The sequence below is a fragment of the Micropterus salmoides genome, unplaced genomic scaffold (genome assembly GCF_014851395.1).
Source record: "Micropterus salmoides isolate LMB-PRFRI ecotype aquatic unplaced genomic scaffold, ASM1485139v1 Ms_hic_scaffold_4164, whole genome shotgun sequence".
In the NCBI taxonomy this organism is placed as follows: domain Eukaryota; kingdom Metazoa; phylum Chordata; class Actinopteri; order Centrarchiformes; family Centrarchidae; genus Micropterus; species Micropterus salmoides.
In genome coordinates this window covers 6,222-30,705 of record NW_024043556.1, presented here as the reverse complement: position 1 = coordinate 30,705, position 24,484 = coordinate 6,222, and the positions used below count along the sequence as shown (strand labels likewise).

General features: G+C 40.1%; 1 protein-coding gene across 1 annotated transcript; it reads left to right on the top strand.

Moving 5' to 3' along the window:
• Positions 1–1,648: 1,648 nt before the first annotated feature.
• Positions 1,649–24,130, top strand: LOC119887381 (zinc finger protein 91-like). The gene is made up of 3 exons (XM_038698194.1): positions 1,649–1,837; positions 10,036–11,390; positions 22,352–24,130. Exons 1-3 carry the CDS (start codon positions 1,769–1,771, stop codon positions 23,040–23,042), a joined length of 2,115 nt encoding a protein of 704 aa, XP_038554122.1. The 5' UTR covers positions 1,649–1,768; the 3' UTR covers positions 23,043–24,130.
• The last annotated feature ends 354 nt before the right edge of the window (positions 24,131–24,484 follow it).

Sequence of the window (24,484 nt, the reverse complement as noted above, 5' to 3'; positions counted from 1 at the left end):
TATTATTAATAATAATAATACATTTTATGTAGAGGCGCCTTTCTGAACTCAAGATCACAAAACACATTAAAACAACAGTCTATAAATAAATCAATAAAAATAGCAAAAACTAAAATAACTTCATTAATTAATGAACAGTTGGAAACAAATGATTGCAGTGACCAGATGAACAGTGATCACACGTTGGATATGCCAGTTTAAAAAGATGTGTTTTCATGTTGAGCCTCATTATCTTAAATGAAAATTATTACATTCACAAATACAAATCCTCCAAAAATAAACCACAAATAACATTTCAAAATAGAAATCAAACATTTTTTTGAAGCATCTTCTGGTCTGAAGAAAAGTTAATTATAACAGTAAAAATGTGTGAAGATGTAAATATTTTCTTCAGTGCCTTTGTTGCTTGTTACTGATCCCCCTGTGAATCTTCTCTTATTCTGTGGTTTTGTTTTGGCTGAAGATTTTCGTATTAGATGAAAAGATTCAATAAAAAAAGTGATATTGTTGATAAGGCAAGAGCATTTTTGTTAGTGTAGTTTCTGCATTTAAAAATACTACATGTTTACAGGCGAAGTCACACAGACCTCGCAAACAGGGCTCGGGGATACTTTTCACAAGTAAGATTTAACGTACTATTGGTTGTATTTTGTGAATAGAATATTACCAGGGAGTTGAGAAGGAGCAAGGATCTTTGATATCACATAGCCAGCTAGCCAGGCTATGTTTACTGTACCGGCCGGTGTTCACCCGGTTATGAACTGAGACTTTTTTTGTTAATCTTCTTATCTTTGTATATTAAGGTTGCTTTGTTCTTATTTTCTCTGTTCTGTAAAGTGTCTTTGAGCACTGTGTAAAGCGCTATATAAATATAACGTATTATGTTTTTATTATTATTGTAAAAGGTGCTGAGAACTGCAGAGAGGGTCAAAACAGTCCTCTTTAGGGGTTTTAGCTCATGCAAAGCTTTCGTGTGTGCCTGAGTGTGTTGGGCTGCTAAATGTCAAGAGCTGGGAGGAGATGGATGCAGAAGAACGTGTTAGTACAGCGTGTGTGTGACAGAGAGGGACAAATATAAAAAGCTTCAAGTAGACTAATATGATTTAATCATATATTGTATTGGTTCAAATATTAAAATATCACTATCTGTTTCTGCTTCAGTATCATATTTATGGTGTGTGATTTACCTTTCATAGCCTACATCACATATCATAGGGTGACCAGACGTCCCCGGCTTCAGGGACAGTCCCTGTTATTGGCTGTCTGACCCTGGCTAAATACAGAAAAAACTGTATAGAAGTAATATTATTAATTTAAAATAGATGTCCCCGTTTTTTCCCCCTTTTCGGGGATTATGTTCCCAGTTTTGATCTCGGACGTCTGGTCACTTTATGTCATATATCAGAATATTCTACACTGTTGAGCTCACTATGAATATTAAAATACGCCGAACCATGTATCCTGTGTCATAGCTACATGTATGACGTGAAAATCAGTGAGGTTTGATTAAATAAATGCGCTGCCGAACAGATTACACTGAGTGTAGCGGGTGACCGGTTCAAGATGGCGGCCCAACGGCTCGTCCGCGTCAGTAGCGGTCGATAGTGCGTCTGTCTCAATATGTGTCTATGAGGACCCTCAGCGTGAACGCGCAAACGGAGAGGAACTACTTCCGGAAAGGCCCGCAGCCTGAAGAGCTCCGAGACCAGAATCCAGACTCAGTCCAGGACAACACGGTCCACCAGTCACAGCGGAGACCTGCAGGACGATGGAGAACCAGAACCCGGACCACAGGAGCCAAACAGCAGCCTCGTGCTCTGATAGCACCGATGTTCAGGTCAGTGTTCATGACTTCATCACGAGACTAAAGACACGAGGAAGAGTCTCGAGGGTCCGTGTATCATCCGTTCATTCTGTTGTTAGAGATCAGAGCCTGAAAACCCGCTCCAGGGTTTGTGTTGACGTGGTTTGATTTCCAAAGTGTCTCCGTGGTTCCTGTTTTCATCTTGAAGAGAGGAAGCTGAAAGAAAAACTCACGAGCGTTTCTCTTTTCTTTGTTCTGGGAGTTTTCCGCGCGGCGCATGCGCGGTGCAGCCCGTGTTGTGTCGGGAGTCATTATATTTCCTCGTGTGTTGGTGAGTTTGTCACAGTGACAAACAGACTGCCTGCGTTATTATTATACGCATGGTTATGTAAGAGGAAATCTGGACATTAGGGTCTTTTTTATTTAGCAAACTGTAGAATCCAACATGACGCTGCACTGATGTCAGGGCCACAGTCAGGGCCACAGTCAGGGCCACAGTCAGGGCCATAACAGCTTAACATCTTATCAACAAAACAGCATAATTTCAACATATCTGCAAGGACTTTTCTTACACTGCTTTTGTAGTTTATAGACAATGTTTGGTGGTTTCAGTTTTACTCCATCCACATTTAGCAGGATTTCTAAATGAACTCGAAATCATAGGTCAAGCCTTTAGAGTACTCAGGCTGGAGGACATGCAGCCATACAAAAACAGGAGTACATGCAGGCTAACAATCAGTCCAGTGAAAGACAACCTGATCCTGGAGGAAGACCTTGACTTCACAGGGATGGAATGGCACCATGCTTACATCTTTACTGTCAGCAGTGATCGACCCTCTTGGAAAATATGCCCCAAAATTTACAATTACAACTTTGATTAAATTACACACACACACCTCAGTACTATAAATGAATACATTATTTAGCATTACCAAAAGGTTGGAGCCAAATAGAGACGGAGAGAACATCACATCTCATGTAAACTCCTCATAGACCAGTGGTAGTTGACCAGGACAATCACAATCCAATATAATGACACTGCAGTATCATATTAATACATTTTAATGGTCAGAACATTATCATAATCATCTATCTTGGGTTAATTAAAACAGTCTAACTTGCAGGCATGATCAATCAATCATGACTGGACCAAAATAGTAACGCAGTGACGTTGAAAGACAATAAAATAGGTGTAATATTTACAAAATATAGGCCTACAGCTCACCCTAACTTTAAATACAGTGTTCTCGACACGTACTTTATTCGGACGGGCTGCCCGGATATATTCACAGCTGCCAAAGTATAGTGGACAACACATTTTATCATTAAAGCAACACAGAGATGTAAGCTGGTATTACGTTACAAGACGCGGACACGGTGGACATTTTACAAGCACAGATCAGTGTTGTTTTTTTGTGTGTCACACTTAAATTGGTCCCCGCTGTACCAAGGGATCTAAAATCGTGTAACGGATACGGGGCATTCATTGGTTGTTCATGTTCATTTCAGGTTTATTGTGTGTGATTGGTGTAGATATGTTAGGGGGTGGGCGTTAGGGGATTGGTCAGGAGCCGTCAAGTCGTGCTTGGAGTACCTGCAGTGTTTTTAGCATGTAGCTAAGTAGCTACCACCGTAACGTGCATAACTTTCAACCCTCCCGTTAAAGTAGAAGAAGAAACGCAGCACGACGGGTTCAGGACGGATGATGTGTTGCTAAACAGAGAATTTCACATGCATTTGCTCCTAAATAGATACGTGCAAACTAGAAAAATTATTTACGATGTGCGAGTAAAAACTGCAACCTACAGTAATTTTTGTGAATTAATCGTTTATTTTTGTTAGTACTTAGCATAAATAAATTACAGACCAATGTAGATTGTTTTTCTTGCACAAGCATTTAATAAAAGAAAGCAACCTACAATGAATATTAGGCCTCTAGTAGTGATAAACTTTGTATGAAGGCTTAATGAATATAGTGGGAGGCAAAAATGAGGCTGGAGCAGAACATGGAAAGTTTAAGTTGAATGATTAAGAAGCATCTTGTAAGTTTACAAAACAATTTACTGTTATGTCCTAAGTACATTTAATAGCAATACATAAATTTTGCTTCAAATTTCAATCTGGTGTCGTCAGGCAGGGCACGCCGGTGTGTTTGCAGTGAGAGATCTGAGGTGGAGGTGTGTATGTGAGTGTGGGCAAAAGAGACGGGAAGAGCAGATTCAAGTAGTGAGGAAACACTAAAATAAGGTGGAGAATTAACTAGAATTAAAATAGTTAAACTACGTTATACACCAAGCCACTGCTCCTCCCTATTTATAAGATGACTCCAGAGAACAGTCCAGTGGTATTTCACGGTTCTGCCTCTTGGAACCGCAGCACGACACCGTGGACTTTTGTCAGCCCTAAAAAAATTGCCTCATCATGTATGAAGGTAAATATGGTGCAAATTGCGAGAGCTTGTAGATTTGATGTGAACACTTGTAGAATACAGTGTGAGAACTTGTATCTGAACCTGTATGCAAAATTTTTCACTTGTAGAAAATATTCACAAACGTGAGCTGAATTTGAAGTCATAGAAATAAAATAAAACACTAGTGCTTTGTAGAAAATACATCTTAACTTGTTTGTTGAAAGTTTCACTCAGAAACAATCCACACACCCGTGTTCTGAATATGAAGTCAGAAAGAATATTCACCAATGTGTAGATTGATATTTACATAAATACAAAGACAGCTGCAGACTTGTAATGCAAGATTTATTATTTTTCCTTTTTTTTTTTTTTTTTTTTTTTTTGCATGTCCATTTTCCAATACAGCCACAACTTGGTGATTACAACCTCTCAGATTTTTCTCTGCAACTTCACAAATGTACTCGCTCAACTTGGCTCAGCCTTAAATGTGCCACAAAACCAGTTTGCAGCGGTCTTTGTATTTATGTATCAAGATAATATCAATCTTGTGAATATTTTTTTCTGTGACTTCACATTGATAACCCGGGTGGTGAATATTTTCTATAAGGGAAAATTCTGTTTTTTGGTGCACAAGCTCTCGCATTTTGCAACATATTTACCTTCATAATCATGAATGACTGTGACCAGCTACACAATCATGGACAATACTTTAAATATGAATGTAGCATTTCATAACAAGACCCTGTAAGAATTATGACTTATTCAAAACAGTGATTCCCAACCAGGGGTATTTGTACCCAAGGGGTACTTCTGCATTTACCAGGGGGTACGAGGAAAGCTTGCTATTTCAAAAAAAGAAATGGTTATTTCTTTGAAAGAATATATATCCACAAATGAAGGCAGCTGTAACACCAGTACTGTACCTGTTGCAATTATGTAAAAGTGCATGAAAACTATACAAGCACTAAGTCTAATGAGGTAGCTAAAAGTAATCATTGGATCATTCACCTTGACTCAGAGTGGTGGAATGATTCCTGCCCAAACTAACCTTAAAGAGATTGTTTGCAATTTTAGAAATGGGGCTGTATGAGGTGCTTATCCACAGTCACAGTGAGTCGCATGTGGAGGAGGCACCAATCAATTGGCTGGGGACTGGAATTGGCCAGTTTTCAGCTTAATAGGCCCTAAAGGGGTCCGAGCAGCATCCAATATCCGATTTTCTGACAATTAACGGTACACACAGTCTAAGTGTCTTTTACATACACAGTGGCACAGACGGTAAACGGCTATTGTCACAGCCTCACACGTTAAAACATGTTAGAAGACACAGTGCTCGCAATTTACATGTGCAGAGAAACACACAGGAAGAGACGCTATCTTGTATTGGGTTAGAAGGCGCGGACACGGTGGACATTTTACAGAACCTGGCCGATTAAAATGAGTTCAGATAGAGAATCGTAATGATGGTTTTGATGCAGTCTGCTCCACATTGATATCATTGATATTGAGAACAAAAAGCTAAAATACAAACAGTATATATGTACACTTTGCTGCAGACTGTGATGATTGTTTTTCTCTATAGACTAGGGATGTCCCAAATATGCTGTAGATTTTTGGCTGAGCCAGATCTTCTCTATTTCCATGTCGTCTGATCATGGCTATTTGAGATCACCGATTGGCGATCTGTTCGTTGCAGCATGCTAGTGAAATTTCAGGCTTATTAGCTTTAAGAGAAACCACCAGAAACATCTGTAAATGCACAGGATAGTGTTTCCCACAGAATTACCATGTAACTGTGGCGGTGTGAGTGTGTGTTAACCTCGAATGTGTTTGGGAAGGAGGGAGCAAGCAAGCGGAGGTGCTGAGTGAATCTATGCACAGCTCCACAATGAATTATAACTTTACTCATAGTAAATAGTATTTAGTATGCGGCAGTCAGCATTGATATTGTGACGTGTTGTATCGCCACAAATAAAGCAATGAATTGGAAACACTGCAGTGGGGTGCAGATTCAAGAGACTGTTTTTATTTCATCTTAGTTCTGATAGTGAATTAGTTAATATCGGCGCATGATAAACCAATCGCTGATCATCCCATTTAATCTTTGATAGCCCATCTCTAATTGGCACAAGACTACCTGGCACACTGATGTAATGCAGCTAAAGCCTAATACATTCGACGCCTTATTTTACACAAGCATCTACATCCCAAAACTGAAGATCCTGATTGAAAAATATAAAGTTCATAAATTTTGAAGAATTTAGGATACAAATGAATGTTTATCATGAAAAAATGTGACTCTTGAAATTGAAATGAAGACCCATCCATCTGCTGAAGCTACTAGTTGAGTGATCATTATACTGAAGAAGAAGAAGAGGAGCAGGGGAGACAACAGATGCACCAGTGTGCCCAAATCATTTTCTACATACACACAATTGTAGTTTTCACTTGCATAAACAAGCAAAAACCTTGCTCTGTAGGCTGTGATAAAGGAAAGTAGCACTGTGAAGCTAGCAAGCTGAGGTGAACATAACAACATAGAGTACAGTGATAGGATTTTAAAAAGTGTTATTTCTGTCGATACTGATCCATTACAATGTGCCTGAATCTACCCCTTTACTGACCTTTAGGATCTGTAGCAACCTGACCAAAACAAAGTGATCTCACTCACTCCCCCATAAAATCAGAAACATAGCCCAGCAATAATAATAATATCCTTCTATGTGTCTCGGATGATGGCTAATAGATGGTAAAAAAAACACACCATGTGACAAGAATGTGTGAAACCGCATTATGAAAAGTACAACAATTAACAATCAAATCAACCTAATACCATAGCTCTAAATATGTGCACTTTATGTAAGTTACCCGACGTTCCCAGAAAAGAGCTGGCCATCTTTCCTGAAAATCCAGCACGGTTACAGACCAATGTGGTCTAGATGTGAAAAAAGTTACATTTTTTGCATTTTCACAAATGTAATAAAAGGTTTTTTAATTTGAAAGTGCGTTTTCAGATGGCAGTAAGTTTACCTGAAAATCTACCATGCTTTCACAACCATAAGTGATGCTCGGCCATGTAAGTTTCCCTTAACTCCTTTTAACTGTGAAGCTAATTTCAGTGTCCTGTTCTCTGTAGCAACAGTTTGCTAACCCACAGCTTAGCTAACGTTGGTTACATTAGCGATACTTGCTCTTGCTTGCTCTATATCACGGTGTTTGTCGTGGTATTATTCTCCAGAATAGCATAACTCACCTGTTTATGTTGATGCTCTAATAATGTTTCAGTCAAGTTTTTGTTGCATTCAATTGTGTAATATTAATTTAGGAGTCAACATGAATTCCATGAAGGCTCTCAACATTATCCTCCTCTTTATCTATTGTTTGAGGCAATTTTCCACATCCACGCCCCCAAGTCATATCGACAATGAAAAACACTTTTGATGTGCATGCCAAGTCTTGTGAGGTTTCGAGCATTCCTAGCAAAGTTTTGTGGCTCTTTGAGCATCCGATTGGCCTCAAATATCTGAAAATGACGCATTTCAGTCACTGCAGAACATTGTATTTCCCACCAGACCTGAGGTGTGTGCAAATTTTCGTGAGGATTTGAGCATCCTAAGTCCCTCAAAAATTACTTCTCCAGGGAGGGGGAAAAAAAATCTCAGGAAAAAAACAATAGGTTCCTTGCACTTCGTGCTAGGACACCGTTGGTGCCCTGCACTTTCGTCCGAACATAAAAGGAGACTGTTCTGAACACTTCATGTCAATCTGAATTGTGGTTGTTGGGTGAATTTTGACCTGTAGATGTCTTATGAAATGTGTGAAATTTGGTAGAGATCTGAGCATGTACAGCAAAGTTACGACAACTTCCTGTTTTATGTCTTAAAGGAAACATATTATGCTTTTCCACATTTCATCTGCAATGCTATAATGTTGGATGTTCATGTTAAAAATGGCCAAAGCTTTAAAAAATGAGGTTAAAGTATTTAAAAGAAATGCCTGTGAGCAAAAACCTCAGATTTTCTCCTGTTCTGAACGCTCTGTTTTGAACTGCTTTTTCTACCAACGACTCCGTAATACGGAGCCAGACGGAGCTGGGCATAGCAACGGCTCAGTCTGCCTGTTCTGCCCAGCAACAACAGCATGCTTCAGGTCTTGGCCAATAAGAAGACAGTGGGCTTTGAGAGGGGGGCCTAACACAGACGGAAGCATTTGCTTGTTTCACAGAGCAGCTGAAATGAAGCCCTATATGAAGAGTCAGTATTAAACAATCATGCATAGCTGCCATACAGGAGTCACAGAACTACAATATATGCCTGGAAGAGCAGTTTAATAGGTCTCCTTTAAGGCTCTTCTGAGACTGTTTTGAAGCATGTGAGGCCAATATGTTGGGAGTTGTACATGACAGCGTGAAGCAAAGATTTGTTTTACAAATCACATGACAATTACCTGGACATTTTGAGAGGAGCCAGAATGGCGGGTGAGAACAGTGAATTTATATGCTGCTCCAACAGGCGAACAACAGTAATAATTATCAAATTATCTTAACCCTTGTGTTGTCTTCCATATTTTTTGAAATTCTTTTGTATGGAAAAAATGGTTTTCTTTCATGAAATTACACTAAAATTACATGGATGGTTCCACACTACCAGATCTTTAAAAAATACAGTTCGACAAAGACGTCTGTTACATTAGTCAATGGAGCGCAGCCATCAAAGTGTCAGACCTCCGTTAGAACTAGTCCTATACTGCGCTGTGATTGGCCAGCTAGGTTGTTTTCATTTATTAAATCCTTGTGCAAGAAAAACGGTCTACATCGGTGTGTAATTAATTTATGCTAAGTACAAAAAAATTATAACCATTCATGCACAAAAAACTGTAGGTTGCAGTTTTTACTCGCACATCGTAAATAATTTTTCTGGTTTGCATGTATCTATTTTACGGGCAAATGCATGTGAAATAATCTGTTTAGCAACGTATCATCCATCCTGAACCTGTCGCGCTGCTTTTTAGGGCCCGAGCACGGGCCGTGCGAGATTTTGTTATTTTTTTTTCTTCTGTGAAGTAAGCTCAAATTATGGGGGCCTAAACATACTCAAACTCACCAAATTTTGCACACATCTCAGAAGTGGTGAAAAATTTCATATTTTATGGGTTTTGCGCATGGGCGTGGCAAAATGACTCGCTAGCGCCACCTAAAAAATTTGAAAAAAAAGCCTCAAGAACACATATGCTAAACTCAACAGGAAGTTGGCCATTTTGAATTTTATGGCCATTTTTGGCGTGGCGTGGCGTCAAATATCAACTCTTCGTCATGACACAAAACTTTACGTACTTGATAACTCTCCCACCCCGAAGACATCTACACGCCAATACCGATTTTATATTTATAGCAGCAAGTGCTATGTAGTTCCACATAGGGGACACAGGAAGTGACATATAACACCTTCATGCAGCGTCGGAACCGCATAGCAAATTCACAGCCGCACCGGCAGAGCTCCAGAATATGCAACGCGGTCGGCTCACACCCGGACGCGCTACAAGTGCGAGGGCCCGCCCAACGCTGCTTGCAGCTTTAATCTTCTTCTTGTCTTCCCTTCACTGTTGCTGAGCTGTTCTACATGCTGCCACAGGATGATAATTTAATGGTAAACTACGGTTGCACAAAAAACCCTACTTTATTTTTGTAATAATTGCAGCATGAATGACTTCTGGTGTTGTGATAGAAATAGGTTTACACTGGTCTCATTAGTGTCGGCTTCTTCTAGAGAGCTCGCTCCACCGTAACATCTAACTTATTGTCTTTCTCTCTCTGTTGCTTTAGAAACGGAAAGGAAGAGAGGGACTCAAACGTCACAGCTGTCAGCTCTGTGACAAATCCTTCACAACATTAAGCTATTTAAAGATTCATCAGAAACATCACACTGGAGAGAAACCATACAGCTGTGACCAATGTGGGAAAACATTCATTATATCATCTGGACTAACAATCCACCGACATCTTCACACTGGAGAGAAACCGTACAGCTGTGACCACTGTGGGAAAACTTTCAATACATCATTTGGACTAACAATCCACCGACGTCTTCACACTGGAGAGAAACCGTACAGCTGTGACCAATGTGGGAAAACTTTCAATACATCATCTGGACTAACAATCCACCGACGTCTTCACACTGGAGAGAAACCATACAGCTGTGGGCAGTGTGGGAAAGCTTTCACAACATTAGGTCACCTAAAAATCCACCAACGTGTTCACACTGGAGAGAAACCATACAGCTGTAAACAGTGTGGAAAAACTTTCACTACATTAAGTTCCCTAATAAAACATCGACGTATTCACACTGGAGAGAAACCTTACAGCTGTGGGCTGTGTGGGAAAAGTTTCACTGCATTTGATAGCCTTTTGAAACACAGACGTGGTCACACTGGAGAGAAACCACACTGGTGTGAACAGTGTGGAAAAACTTTCACTACATTAAGTTCCCTAAAAAAACACCGACGTATTCACACTGGAGAGAAACCGTACAGCTGTGAGCAGTGTGGGAAAAGTTTCACTGCATTCGATTACCTTTTAAAACACAGACGTGTTCACACTGGCGAGAAACCGCACACGTGTGAACATTGTGGGAAAGCGTTCGGTTCATTAGGTGAGCTAAAAATACATCACCGTGTTCACACTGGAGAGAAACCATACAGGTGTGAACATTGTGGGAAAAGTTTCACCAGATCAGGTGGCCTAACGGACCACAGACGTGTTCACACTGGACAGAAACCGTACAGGTGTGAACAATGTGGGAAAAGTTTCACTAGATCAGGTGGCCTAAAGGACCACAGACGTGTTCACACTGGAGAGAAACCGTACAGCTGTGAACAATGTGGGAAAATTTTTGCTACATCAGGTGGCCTAAAGAGACACAGACTTGTTCACACCGGTGAGAAACCGTATAGGTGTGAACATTGTGGGAAAGCTTTCAGATCACTAGGTGAGCTAAAATTACACCACCGTGTTCACACTGGCGAGAAACCACACTGGTGTGAACAATGTGGGAAAATGTTCACTACATCAAGTGGACTAAAGGAACACAGACGTGTTCACACTGGAGAGAAACCGTACAGGTGTGAAAAATGTGGGAAAATGTTTTCTTTTGGTACTAGCCTTAAATACCACCAGCGCAGTCACGCTACTTAGTTTTGAAAATTGTCAGAGACAAGCAAGCTGTTTCCTCCTGCTTCCTCGCCATGCTGTCTCTGTAAGAAGCCTAAATGTAAACCTCTTCTAGAAAAATCCAGTGCTGGTTTGAAAGGACCTCCGTGCACGGATTTAGACCTCGAAGCCTGATAAGACTGGGGGCCAATCTGCTGGGTCATTTGGTGGAGCAGCAACTGTTCCATTAGGGTCTGAGCTGCTTGTATCTGATGCTGGCTGAACATCTCTTTCTGTGCTCGTACTGGCCAACGGTCCAGCATCTACTCTATTGAGAAACTTAAAATTTTAAACAACCGCATCAAAAAATGAAGTGCTACATGATGTCTCATACTCATTATTTTACTGAAATCATACATTTTGTTACATCTTGGGAGGGTTAGCTTATCTGGACTAAGTAAATGAAGAATATCTCATCCTATCACATCTAGTGCATCAAGTATGACCACTGACAGACAACAGGAAAATGTAAGCCTCACTGTTTCTGCACCACAGTCCAGTATAATGCAAGGCAAGTTGATTTGTATAGCACATTTCAACAACAAGGTAATTCAACTGCTTTACATAAAACATAAAAGCAACAGGGAAAAAGTTTTAGAAGTTAAACAGAAAAAAAAAAAGGCAGTTCTCCCACCTTTGCTTATTTTACTCCTTTGATTCCCCATCTCCCACTCTATCCCCCCTTTAGTTACTTAGGGACTCTAACCCTAAGGGACTCTAACCCTTTAACACTTAGGGACTCCCTTTTACATATTTTTCTACCAGCACGCTAAAAGTTTAGCTGGCTGATCTGAGCTTCCATGCTCTAAGCTAACGTTACCGTTTTATTGCCAATTACTCATCAGCCGATTGGTTTGCTAATGTAACCGGCAGAGCCAAACGCGATGTCGCGTCTTTCTGTGAATATGTTCAGCTTCAAGCTAAAGCTGTCATACAACACCTTTCTTTTGCATCACTAAAGTCCAACAACTTGATTACCTGTCCAACAGAAAACAGACAACTTCAGCTGCGCTTTGAAAACATGTCCCACATCAGAGCCTTCCATCTGAGAACATCCAAACCAATCATATCCATGATTTCTGCCCTCATCCGTCTGTATCTGCCCCGACTCCGACTGGCCTTCTCACATGAAGATCCACAGGCTGTCGGGTCTTGTGCTAAATAACCCATTTTCTCCTTCATTTGTCCAAATGTCACTTATTTTCTTACTTCTAATAAACCAGAAGACTAATCAGAGACTGTTTATTCTTCTTCGTACGCATTTAATGTAGTGACGTGCGTCTACACTGCCGGAATTATACTAGCAGAAGAAGAACAGCGTGATGATGAAACGCGCTCTATAGCGCTGTTTGTCCGTCGTCAGCTACTGTAGAAATGTGACGACACGATACAGCGACGTCCATAGATGGAGGGACCCGCAGTTATGTAGATCGAAATGTCTCATTCTAAGGTAATAAAACATAACGGTTCATTATGTGAGCTCATTAAACACCACTGAAAACATAGTTATGGATCTTATATTGCATTTCTGTCAATAGATCCCCAGAAACATCACACACTGAACCTTTAAGCATAGCCCCTGCAAATTATAGGGATCAATTTATTTATATTTCATATTATTATTTTAATATGTTTATACTTTGATTTGACTGAATATTACATTTACATTTATTCATTTAGCTGACGCTTTTGTCCAAAGCGACTTACAATTGCTATACATGTCAGAGGTCGCACGCCTCTGGAGCAACGAGGGGTTAAGTGTCTTGCCATCACCACCCCAATATGTGATGCTTGTGTCTATCCCTATTATCCCAGTCTGCCCTGCTAATCAACATTTTAATAGTCACTGTCAATCCACTGCTTACCATCTTGCATTAGTCCAGAGTTGTAACTAAATGCCGACAAAGTTTCATTTTGTTCACGCGCGTATAGGTACGCATTGTTGCTAACAGACCGCGGAGCCCTACAAATCAAGCGGCGTGGCGTGGAGAGGGGCTCGTGTAGGTAAAAGTTCATCAGACAAGAATGCGTGATTTGAAGAAGAAGATGACAGTAACATAAAGTAATGGCGCAGCAGAAGAAGCTGGAAGGTAACCACAGCTCAGTGCAGCAAAAGTTAAACATACGATGTTATTGGACAAATAAGTACAATATTTATGTAAATAAAATGTATTCCTTGCAGTTGAATAATCTTTAAAAATAATGTTTATTTCTATAAAGATTTTTGCCCACATTATTGTTCTGCATTCTTGTATTGTGATATTTTATTCTGTTGTATCCATTTTATATGCTTACTGGACGTGCAGCCCTACAAGCCCAAAAATGACAGGTTCTTGACCATTTTACTGGGGCATAGCACATGAAAACAGGGTCTAGCGGTACCTATGGACAACAGTAACTTTATATTCTGAGCACCATATGTTATTTTGCGTCTACACACTGATCAGCCCCTCCTTTCCCCAAAATCCTGCTGTTGTCACACACAGTGAGACCACTAGGGCTGTGAACCACCAGAGACCCACGATACCAAATGATAACGATACTTAAATCGAAATACAATATTATTGCAATTTCAAACATTGTGTTATTCTACAATATAGGGTAAACGTACCTATTAAGCTTATGTACCCATTACATCACCAACTTTGAGTTCAAATTATGTAAAAAAAAAAAATAAAAAAAAATGTGTTGTCGTATTTGATATCTTAAACTATTTATGCGTTTGTTTCTATATTCCTCGTGTAATTTTAAGCCAATTGAATACTGAGATGTGAGTATCCATATGTTCATGTTTGCTGGTGGCCATTCAGAAAGCTGTCTGAAAACTTTGATCAAATAAATTTATAATTTTCAGATTTTTTAACCTTTTTATTGTGGGTAAATTTAACTTTCTTGCATAATTAACAGATTAATGTTTAGAAATATGCATAGTAGATGAGGGATTATCCATCCATCCATCGTCAACCGCTTATCCTGCATACAGGGTCGCGGGGATGAGGGATATGAATTTTTGTATTACTCAGGGTAACCAAAATTATTGTGTTTTCTTATATTGATCTCTGATTTATTTTATAGGTAGAAGTTTATATGTTGGTTTATCATTTATTAAACTAGACCTGATGTGTGTGTTTTTTGGAGAGGTGAAGAAACAGAGGGTCTCTGCATGATAGATAAGGACACCCCTCACCCAGTGTGAGGGGTAGTTTGGAATGTGGTACAAACATCTCTTCTCCAAGATATCTCATTTCAGGAGCTACGCTCGTAATCTGCCCAGCAACAGCATGGCGATTCGTGGAGTCAGAGGACAAACATTTGGGTCAGAGGACTTGGGCCAATCATGGACTGACCTACACTTTTGTTTTATTGTTTTATGACATGACGATGTACACTAAAATACTGGGTCAGGGAGAGATAGCCAGTCAGACTTCATGAACTGATACAGCTTGTTGTTTGTCAGGGAAAGGAAGATCGACCCAGAGCTCTGTAAGCTTTGTTCATTTACTTGTAATAAAACTGATTAACTGGGACCAAAAACATCTTCTCCTATTGCTTCATGAAAGAACACGCAGGACCAAGGACTACACATAGTTTAAAAAGGGTAATTTAAAGTCACGGTCCAACATAGACTTAGGGAAATATATTAGTTAAATCAAAAGACTGTTTTGGAGACGTAGCAGAGAGCACGGCTAACTCACTACCCGTTTCAGACTGTGCTACACCAATATAGTACATCACAGGTTTTACTGTCTTGTATTTTAAAATCCAGAATGTGATAAAGTTTCAGTTCATTAATGGTACATTGTTGTAGATTTCTGTGATTTTTAAATAATTCAAATCAGTACAGTACTGTGAAAACCAGAGAGCATTGGTGTGCAAGAAAATTTAGAATTTAAAAGATCATTATCAGTATAGGATGTGAATACTAATTTTATATATAAACCTGATACATAATGTAGGCCATCAAGGCAGATCTGTAGTTCATGCCTAAAAATGAGAGCGCCATGCTGTCTATACAGGCATCAGTAGGCCCTGACGAAGGATTTTTATGTGCGTGTGTCTATAAAAGTGTTTATTCACGTATGTATTAAATTTCTTCTCTGTATTTAATTTCTGCTCTTTCCCAATGTGGCAGGTGATTAACCAGATCTAATCTCTTACACCTGGTGCAAAAGTATAAGGCAAATGATCAGGATCTATTAAATAGTATTATGCTCACTACTATGACTGACATTAAATTAGATGCTTGGATCACCCCTACACACACACACACACACACACTACGCTCACCAGTTATGTTAAAAATGTGTTGAATAAAAAGCTCTAAATATCTTGTTTTTCTCATATCCCTTATTATATAATGTTATAATGAGTATGTGACCACTAACCCAGGCTATGTGGTTTTCCCCACAATGTCAAAAATGTCACAACACAACGTAGTTTAGTTTTTATTCCACCAAAAAATTACATTACTTCTTGTCAACGAAGGAGTATTTTCTCACTGTCCAATAATAAGTTATTTCTCATTTAATTTCTTTGGAAATAAAATGTTATAAACATCAGTGTGGACATAAGTCAAGGTGATGTCATCAAATTGCTTGTTTTGATCAACAAAAATGTTCAATTTATCATAGAGTAAGACGAAGAAAATAAGCAAATCTTCATAACTGGGGAGCAGGAACCACAGCATGGTTCCTGTGTGACACGGGGGGGTTTGTGGTTACCACGCACCCGAAGGTTCGTGCTCTAAGCAATTTAAGTGTTCAATCAACACACCGAGTCTCAAACACAGTTTACCCCATACTGCCTAATTTATTTAAGAACAATTCAAATGTACATAAAATAAGAAATCGTGACACACTTGAGCTGACTCCACATGGAACAACCCCACCAGTACACTGAGTCCATTTGAAAACAGTCCGTCCTGTTATCTTGTGATTCTGCTGGCTGAGCTCGTCCAGCGCCAATGCACAGGAGACTGTCAGGCGGCCCTGCGTGATACAATAGTGGGTGCAGTTAGGGAAGCACACCTTCCTTTAAATCTCACACGCCTTAGGTTATTTCTTTGTTGTAATTTTTACCTAGAACTCTAGAGGCCGGGTGTTTAATGCAAATCAACACTACAGAAATACTCAGACAAAATAAACATGCAAATCAAAAAAAATAAACCAAACTCCAAGAAATACAAAACGACATGCACATAACCCTCGAAGCCTCGAATACAGTTCTTCAGGACTACAGCACCAGAACGTCTCTATGTTCTCTGTATATAAATATTAAGGTTCACTACGTTGTCCTTGGGAGACAACTCGATAAAAAGATAATAAAAGCACGTTAGAAAAGAGTCTAGGAGAGGTACTTATCTGGAGGAAGGGTGGGACGTATCCTTTTCAATGTTCTCATTAAAGGAGTCGACACAAAGAGAAAAAGACTTCCTTCCCTAGGTATCTACCCCATTGATGTGATATGTACTGTGAGCTCTTACTAGTATGTATTGTAGATCTGTAGTTGATGCTCTGGTGATGCTTGTATGTTGTTCCTCAAATGTAAGTCACTTTGGATAAAAGCGTCTGCCAAATGAGTAAATATAAATGTATAAAGACAAATAAACTACCTTGTATATTTCTAATTTCTTCTGTATTAACGCAGACTAAAGAGGTTTGCAGGCTACATTCACAACACACAGTTTTCCTTCAGTGGCTTTGTGTTTGCATCTGTTTGGGCTGCTCATTAATGCAGCTGAATAGCCAGCTGATGTCCACATGTTCAGCTCTCTGCCTCCTATTCAAGCTGATCACCTGAAGAGAGGTGAAAATGCGCATCAGTCGCCTTTTCAAGCAGCTGATCCCCATTTGAATAGAGAGCCGACCTGGACAAACACACGATGGCCCGTTAAGTGAACAAACAGCTTCACTGTGATGTTAATGATGTGTTTGGACTCTCTTAGCTGCCGAGAGAAGCAGCAGATGTTTGTGAACAAACTGTCTGTTTCATCTGATTTCACCATTTAAACAGTAACCGTAATATAGCTACTCCTTTGTGGCCCGGGGAGAAAGTCCCAGACTCCCTTCAACAATCCTGCAGTTTAGTGACTTGTTGAGTTAGAGGACACTTTAGAAACTTTGTGAAACGCTGTCTACGACAAACTCTTAATGATTCTGCTGTAAATTCAACATTAAATGTGATACATGAAGTTATTTCTTTCTTTGTGTAAAAATACGATGAACAAAAAGCTTCAGCAGGATATTTTCATGAGCCTCTGATGTGATAATAACAAGCGCTTCATTAAAACTCTGCTCTGTGTGAAGCACACTCCCTCATACACATCAAATATGATCAGCTGGTTTCAGGAAACCAACTAACTAAACTTCATCTTCTGCCTGAAATCAAGGAGCCATGTTTCTAAACGGCCTTAGCGACAGTAACTAAGGGGGCGGGGCGAGACATCGCGAGAACACTCCGCGGGATCCCGCAGCGCTCCTGTATCTCAGCCTGAAGTGCTCCGAGACCAGAATCCAGACTCAGTCCAGGACAACACGGTCCACCAGTCACAGCGGAGACCTGCAGGACGATGGAGAACCAGAACCCGGACCGCAGGAGCCAAACAGCAGCCTCGTGCTCTGATAGCGCCGATGTTCAGGTCAGTGTTCATGACTTCATCACGAGACTAAAGACACGAGGAAGAGTCTCGAGGGTCCGTGTATCATCCGTTCATTCTGTTGTTAGAGATCAGAGCCTGAAAACCCGCTCCAGGGTTTGTGTTGACGTGGTTTGATTTCCAAAGTGTCTCCGTGGTTCCTGTTTTCATCTTGAAGAGAGGAAGCTGAAAGAAAAACTCACGAGCGTTTCTCTTTTCTTTGTTCCGGGAGTTTCCCGCGCGGCGCATGCGCAGTGCAGCCCGTGTTGTGTCGGGAGCGCGCAGCGGAAACAATGCTGGTGAAAAGTGAAGCAGAGTCATTATATTTCCTCGTGAGCACTAGTCTTTTCTAGAATCCATCACGTATTCAGGAGGGCAAGAATGAGGCTGAAGCAGAACATACAAAAATATGAATTAATGATGAAGTTGAATAATTAATAAGCATCTTGTAAGTTTACGGTTATGTCAAATTTCAAATGGTGTCGTCTTTAAGTTTGTATTCGACGGAATACCTTATTATCTCATTTAAAATAACTGAAACATGTTTACGTGACAAAAGCTCCCCTCTTTTTTTAATTGCCGTTAATAAATAGCATAATTTGAAATTGAATTTAATAGCTTGAAAGTGAATTCCAATAAACGTAAAACTGAATATACTGATAATAAATATAATATATGCACCGAGGATAAAAACTACTGACGCCCTGTTCTGCAGGTCAGTCGCTGTGAGCCAGGCCCAAACACTCGACAATCTTTACATCTATTCATGGTCACATAATTGTTTAATCAGCTAATATATATCCTATGTTTGTTTTAATATCTGTAGTCACAGATCGCCTCCAGTAGTATCAGCAGCAACCCGTCAACTGCAACTGTTCCCTGTACGTTATGTCAACAGTGTTTTAAAGCTGGAGCTGGGTATTGGCTGTCAAGGTCCAGGCTGACGAGAGTTTGTTTGCTGCTGATCCACCTTGGGCAGTTGGAAAATCCAGAGCAGATAATAAATAAACACTGAAAGATGGGAAGGAAGTACAACCTTTAGATCTGGGGAAAGTTATTTGGTTGGTTATGATGCTCTCCACGGTGATTTTACATTTATGGCGCAGCACCTCAGAATCATTATAGAAACGTTCATGTTTGCCTTTTGTGTCTTCATTTTACAGCTTCTGACATTTATCTGTAGACATTAATATAAAATATAGGCAACATGAGAAACCAGCTCCCTTCTGCACATTAAAATCCAAAAAGTAACGTCTTCTCATTCGCTTAAAAGGACTAGTTTGCATCACTAATTTGCTTTACTAACCTCAGCTCCTCCACAGTCACCACCTTTTCCCAACAACCACTTTTTCAGACTAGGCTACAGGACAGAGCTGTAGGCTTCACCAGTTTACTCTAAGTTTTACCTGATGGTCTCAACATTGGACAAGTAGGCATCAATAAATTACAGCTGCCAGTTACTTTCTATAAATTGAGCTAATGTTCAGTTACATTGCAGCCAAAAGACACAGCCTACTCTATAAGATTTCCTGCTCAGTTGCACAGTCTGAGGGGAGGGGAGCTGTTAGCTAGCTTAGCGCAAACCGGCTTCATTTTTCCAGCAGTTGGGGAAACAACAGACAGAATTTTCTTGGTCTTGAGAAGCCAACACATACATTTAGTGCCAGAATATTTTCCTCCGCACCGTTCACCAAAAACTCGCTTTGCGCCTTACGGTGCACGCAGATGTCGTTTGAAGAACGAGGAGAGGAAGTGTTACCTTGCTCGCACAGCGTGTGAGTGAAAATTAGTAGCGCACTGATATGATAATGACTGTGGGAATTTTTAGTAGCGGCGGCCACAATCCAGCAGCGGCGCACCACCGCTCTTGAATGTATATAGGGGAAACATTGACATAACAATATGTTTCTGTATCGATATTTTGAGAACAGCCCTATTTAAATCCTTGTTCCATGTGCCCTTTCTATACTTTGAACACCTGCCCTTCCAAAGGTGTCTGCACGGCCCTGACCATTTGTTATGTTGTCGATAGTCTTCCTGAGATGACAAACGAGGATAATGGTGCCTGCAAGGCTAAACTGGGTTGGGCCAAGCTCACAAGTGAAGATCTGTTGTTGTGCTGTAGGAAATCAGACGTTCTTTTGAGCGGTGTTTATTTATCAAAAGGTGTAATTGTGTGTTCAAATGTAAATTGTATTGACATTGCTCATTGTGAAGCTCTCTGTGCTGTGAATGGTTGTATTGTGGGACTTGTGTATGAGGCAAGTAGATGAATACGACACGGGGGTTACTCTCCCCAGCCCTCTTCAACATGTATGAATGATTTATCAGAACAACTAAGGCTGCAGAACTAGCTGTATGATTGTTAACAACTGTTAACTGTTAAATGATTTGTAGGCCAATGAGCTGGCTATTGTTTCTCCTAGCAGTGATGGATTTCAACAGCTGCTGAATATGTTTGATTATGGGGTCAAATGTGATGTGCAATACAATGCTAAGAAGAGTGTTGTCATGGTATGTGGTACAAAGGGGATAAGGATCTCAACTTTCCAGATTTTTATCTAATCATTTATTTGACAGGGACAGTGTACATTAATTAACATTGCTGCAAATGCACCAGAATTGGCCAAAATTAGCATTTTCCGTGGAGTGTTGAGTTCTGAAACCAAATTGCATTGAATGAAGGGAAAATGTAGTTGTATTCAAATGTGTTATTATTCGTTGGGAAATTAGTTTCTCTGTGACTTTTGACACTGTAGGTATGATGCTTATAGGTCTGTAATTGTCCACTGAGAAAACTGGAACAACAGCAGTTGACTTCCACACACTTGGAAATACTGCCTCAATAATGGAGAGAGTGACAATTTTGGTTACTGGTGTTAATAATGTGGAACTGGGTTCTTTCAGCATGCACAAATCTATGCCAAATATGTCTCTAGTTCTGGCAGCTTTTAGTGTTCTTATTGTCTGTAAGACTTGACTGTGGCTAGATTGAAAATTGGCTCTGAATTATTTATCTGACAAACATTTAGATTGGCCGGGGCTGCGTAACTAGTTAGCATGCCGGAGTCTCGTTCGTTATCGGAATCTGTCAGCTCAAGTGCTAAATACTTGTAATCAAACAAAATACCTGGGGCACTTCTTCACATATCAAATGGCTGTGTTCAGACTGGCGCGCATCGATATTGACTGCCAGCTACTGACTATACAGAGTGCAAGCCTCCAGCTGCATTCTAACATTAACTTAGCTCTCCTTATTTGCTAGGGCCCTTGCATGCTGGCTATTAACTTTTTTAAGCTGGGTCTCCAACACTGACAGCGTTGTGTTGGACAGATTTGTGCAGCGGTGTTCCATGAGTGAAAGTGCTGCGTGAATGCTCTGCGGCGCTCTGCAATCAAATACGATTTTAAATAGGCTTGGGGGGGAGGGGGATAAACGAAAATCAATCTGTGGCGGTCAGCGTTTATATTGTGGTGAGCCGCCACAAATACATGAACTTATGGGAAACACTGGTGATGTACAATACCAGTCACCTCGTGAATTTGTATATCTGTCTTTTGTTTTTAAAAAGCGCCAGTGTTTAATTCATATTTTATTTGTGCTGTTGTATTTTAAGATGTGTTGTGTGTCTATAATGTTGTATGTTTTTCTAATGGAGAGTCTGAAAGTTGAACTGATTTATTCATGTCTGAAGTAGCATGGGACACTGTGAAAACAACATTCATATACTCTTATTTCTTATGCAGGACAATACAGCGTGTCTCACATTCACTTCTAAACAACATTTAACGGTGGTTAATAAGGTAATTTGGTCATTATTGTATGTATAGAGTTGTTCACCTGGTAGAGCAGCTGTAGAATAACAGACTGGAGCATAAAAGTTCACTGTTCTCACCCCCTGTTATGGCTCCTGTCAAAACTTCCAGGTAATTGTCATGTGATTGAACAAATCTTTGTCTTCTTAATAATGTTATTACAGCTTAAATGTATAAAGTCACACTATTACTCAAAATTAGATTTGACAAGATGTATTATAATTGCATTAAAAAATAACTACTTTTTGTTGCAGCATGAATGACTTCCGGTGTTGTGATGAAACAGGTTTACACTGGTGCCATTAGTGTCAGCTGCTTCTGGATAGCTCGCTTCACCGTGACCTCTCACTCACTGTCTTTCTCTCTGTATGTCTGTCTGTTGATGTAGAAACGAAGAAGAAGAGAGGCACTCAAACGTCTCTGCTGTCAGCACTGTGGCAAATCCTTCTCAACATCTGGATCTTTAAAGATACATCTGATGCTTCACACTGGAGAGAAACCGTACAGCTGTGACCAATGTGGGAAATCTTTCACTCGAGCAGGTCACCTAGAATCTCACAGACGTGTTCACACTGGAGAGAAACCGTACTGTTGTGACCAGTGTGGGAAAACTTTCACTCGAGCAGGTCACCTACAAAGGCACCGACGTATTCACACTGGAGAGAAACCGTACTGGTGTGAACAATGTGGGAAAGTATTCACTACATCATGTCAGCTAAAAGCACACCTACGTGTTCACACTGGAGAGAAACCATACAGCTGTGACCAGTGTGGGAAGGCGTTCCTTACATTATGTCACCTAGAATATCACAAACGTGTTCACACTGGAGAGAAACCGTACTGTTGTGACCAGTGTGGGAAAACTTTCACTACATCCAGTCACCTACAAAGGCACCGACGTATTCACACTGGAGAGAAACCGTACTGGTGTGAACAATGTGGGAAAGTATTCACTACATCATGTCACCTAAAAGCACACCTACGTGTTCACACTGGAGAGAAACCGTACAGCTGTGACCAATGTGTGAAGGCATTCATTACATCAAGTGAACTAAAAATCCACCTACGTGTTCACACTGGAGAGAAACCGTACTGGTGTGAACAATGTGGGAAAATGTTTTCTCAGAGCAGTACCCTTAAACGCCACCAACGCACTCATGATGCTTCGTTGTGATCATATTTCAGAGCCAAGTGAGTTGCTTATACTTTATTGTGTCAATACATATCATTTACTCATGTCTCTGTTTTTGTTTAGTATAGTATGGTACACAGTTGTATTTCCTGAAGTATTTGGTAGATGTGTCCAGTTGTGTTTTTGGGGTTTTGGCTCTGGTGAGTCTTTACCGTGCATCTCAAAAAGGGTGCAGGTCTCCAAGAGTTCTCATGTGGACTTTTTCTCTCAAATAGCTTCTCACTTGCAAATATCAATAGAAGTGATTACTATAGAGACCAAATCTATTAGCTGTATCTTCTGAAGAGTCCACTCTCTTCATTATATTAAATCTTGTGGGGTCCTGAAAACATCATCAAAATAGTTTGGAGTAAAATCAACTTCCCATGATGTTTCTCTTAAACAGGTAATTTCTTGTTTCTTTAGTTACTTTACATTTTTTCTCCAGATTTGAAATGTGTTAACTGTATATAGAGTAGTTGTGTATTTTGATCTGTTGTTATTTTCTAAATGTGGTTTTGAATCTGTTGAGGTTTGTTCAGACTGAAAGCCAATTCTTGTCGAAACAAAGAGCCGCAGATTCGTTAATGATGGCGCCAGCTGAGGTGAAGACGTGTCTGCTCAAGTCTGAAATGTTTCAGCTCAAATGCAAAATTCAGCTTTGCCTTTGACTAATGAACAGAGAGACAAGAAAAAACAGAAACTGGAGGAAAGAGACTAAAGACGTTTCTGCTGAGTTCTTAGATCAACGTCTGAAGGACTCGGTACGCTTTGTAATGGAAATTTGATATTTTACTCTGTTTACTGTTTCACCCTGCATGCTCCATTATAATATACAAAGGTCTCACTGTATATTTGATATTTTATCATGTTTCAGCTAGGTGAAGCTTCCTATGGGAAAGATGCTCGTTTTCTTATCTGACTGACCTTGATAGGCCTTCGACTCAGGACAGCTGGTCCCGACTACCTCGCTCTTCTGAGTAATATAAAGTCACCTGCTCCTTCACTGGCTTTTTGTCTTACACTTTTCAGACTGTTTGGCACTCTGTATGTTTGTCTGACCCTTTGCAAAGAATAAAACCCTTAAAAGATGTCTGGATTAGAATCTTTATTTCAGAAGACTCACTAAAGGACATATTTCCATTACAGCTTCAAACGAATTAGATCCTAGATGCCTCTGGGTTTAACTGCTGTGGTTTGATCCAGTGAAGAGGAAGAGGCGCTGAATAAACGGGGACTACAAAACCACTACAGACCACATTTGTGTTCAGTGTGAACAAACCTTCGTTATTGTGAAAGTCTGACTGAATCAAATATTATCGTGTCTTCATTATCTGACTCCATTTTAACAGCTGTTTGCTTTCTTTTCTGTCAGTAAATGTGTTGCTTTCTGTTTAACTTGCATCCTGCCAGGGTTGGTGCTGTAATAATCTGAGCTGGAGACT

Bases quoted from the DNA above. Each gene is read 5' to 3' on its own strand.
- LOC119887381 (XM_038698194.1), top strand. From the start codon at position 1,769: ATGGAGAACCAGAACCCGGACCACAGGAGCCAAACAGCAGCCTCGTGC. The intron at 1,838-10,035 runs GTCAGTGTTCAT...CTGTTGCTTTAG, and splicing joins CTGATAGCACCGATGTTCAG to AAACGGAAAGGAAGAGAGGG. The intron at 11,391-22,351 runs TCACGCTACTTA...ACATCTGATGCT, and splicing joins CTTAAATACCACCAGCGCAG to TCACACTGGAGAGAAACCGT.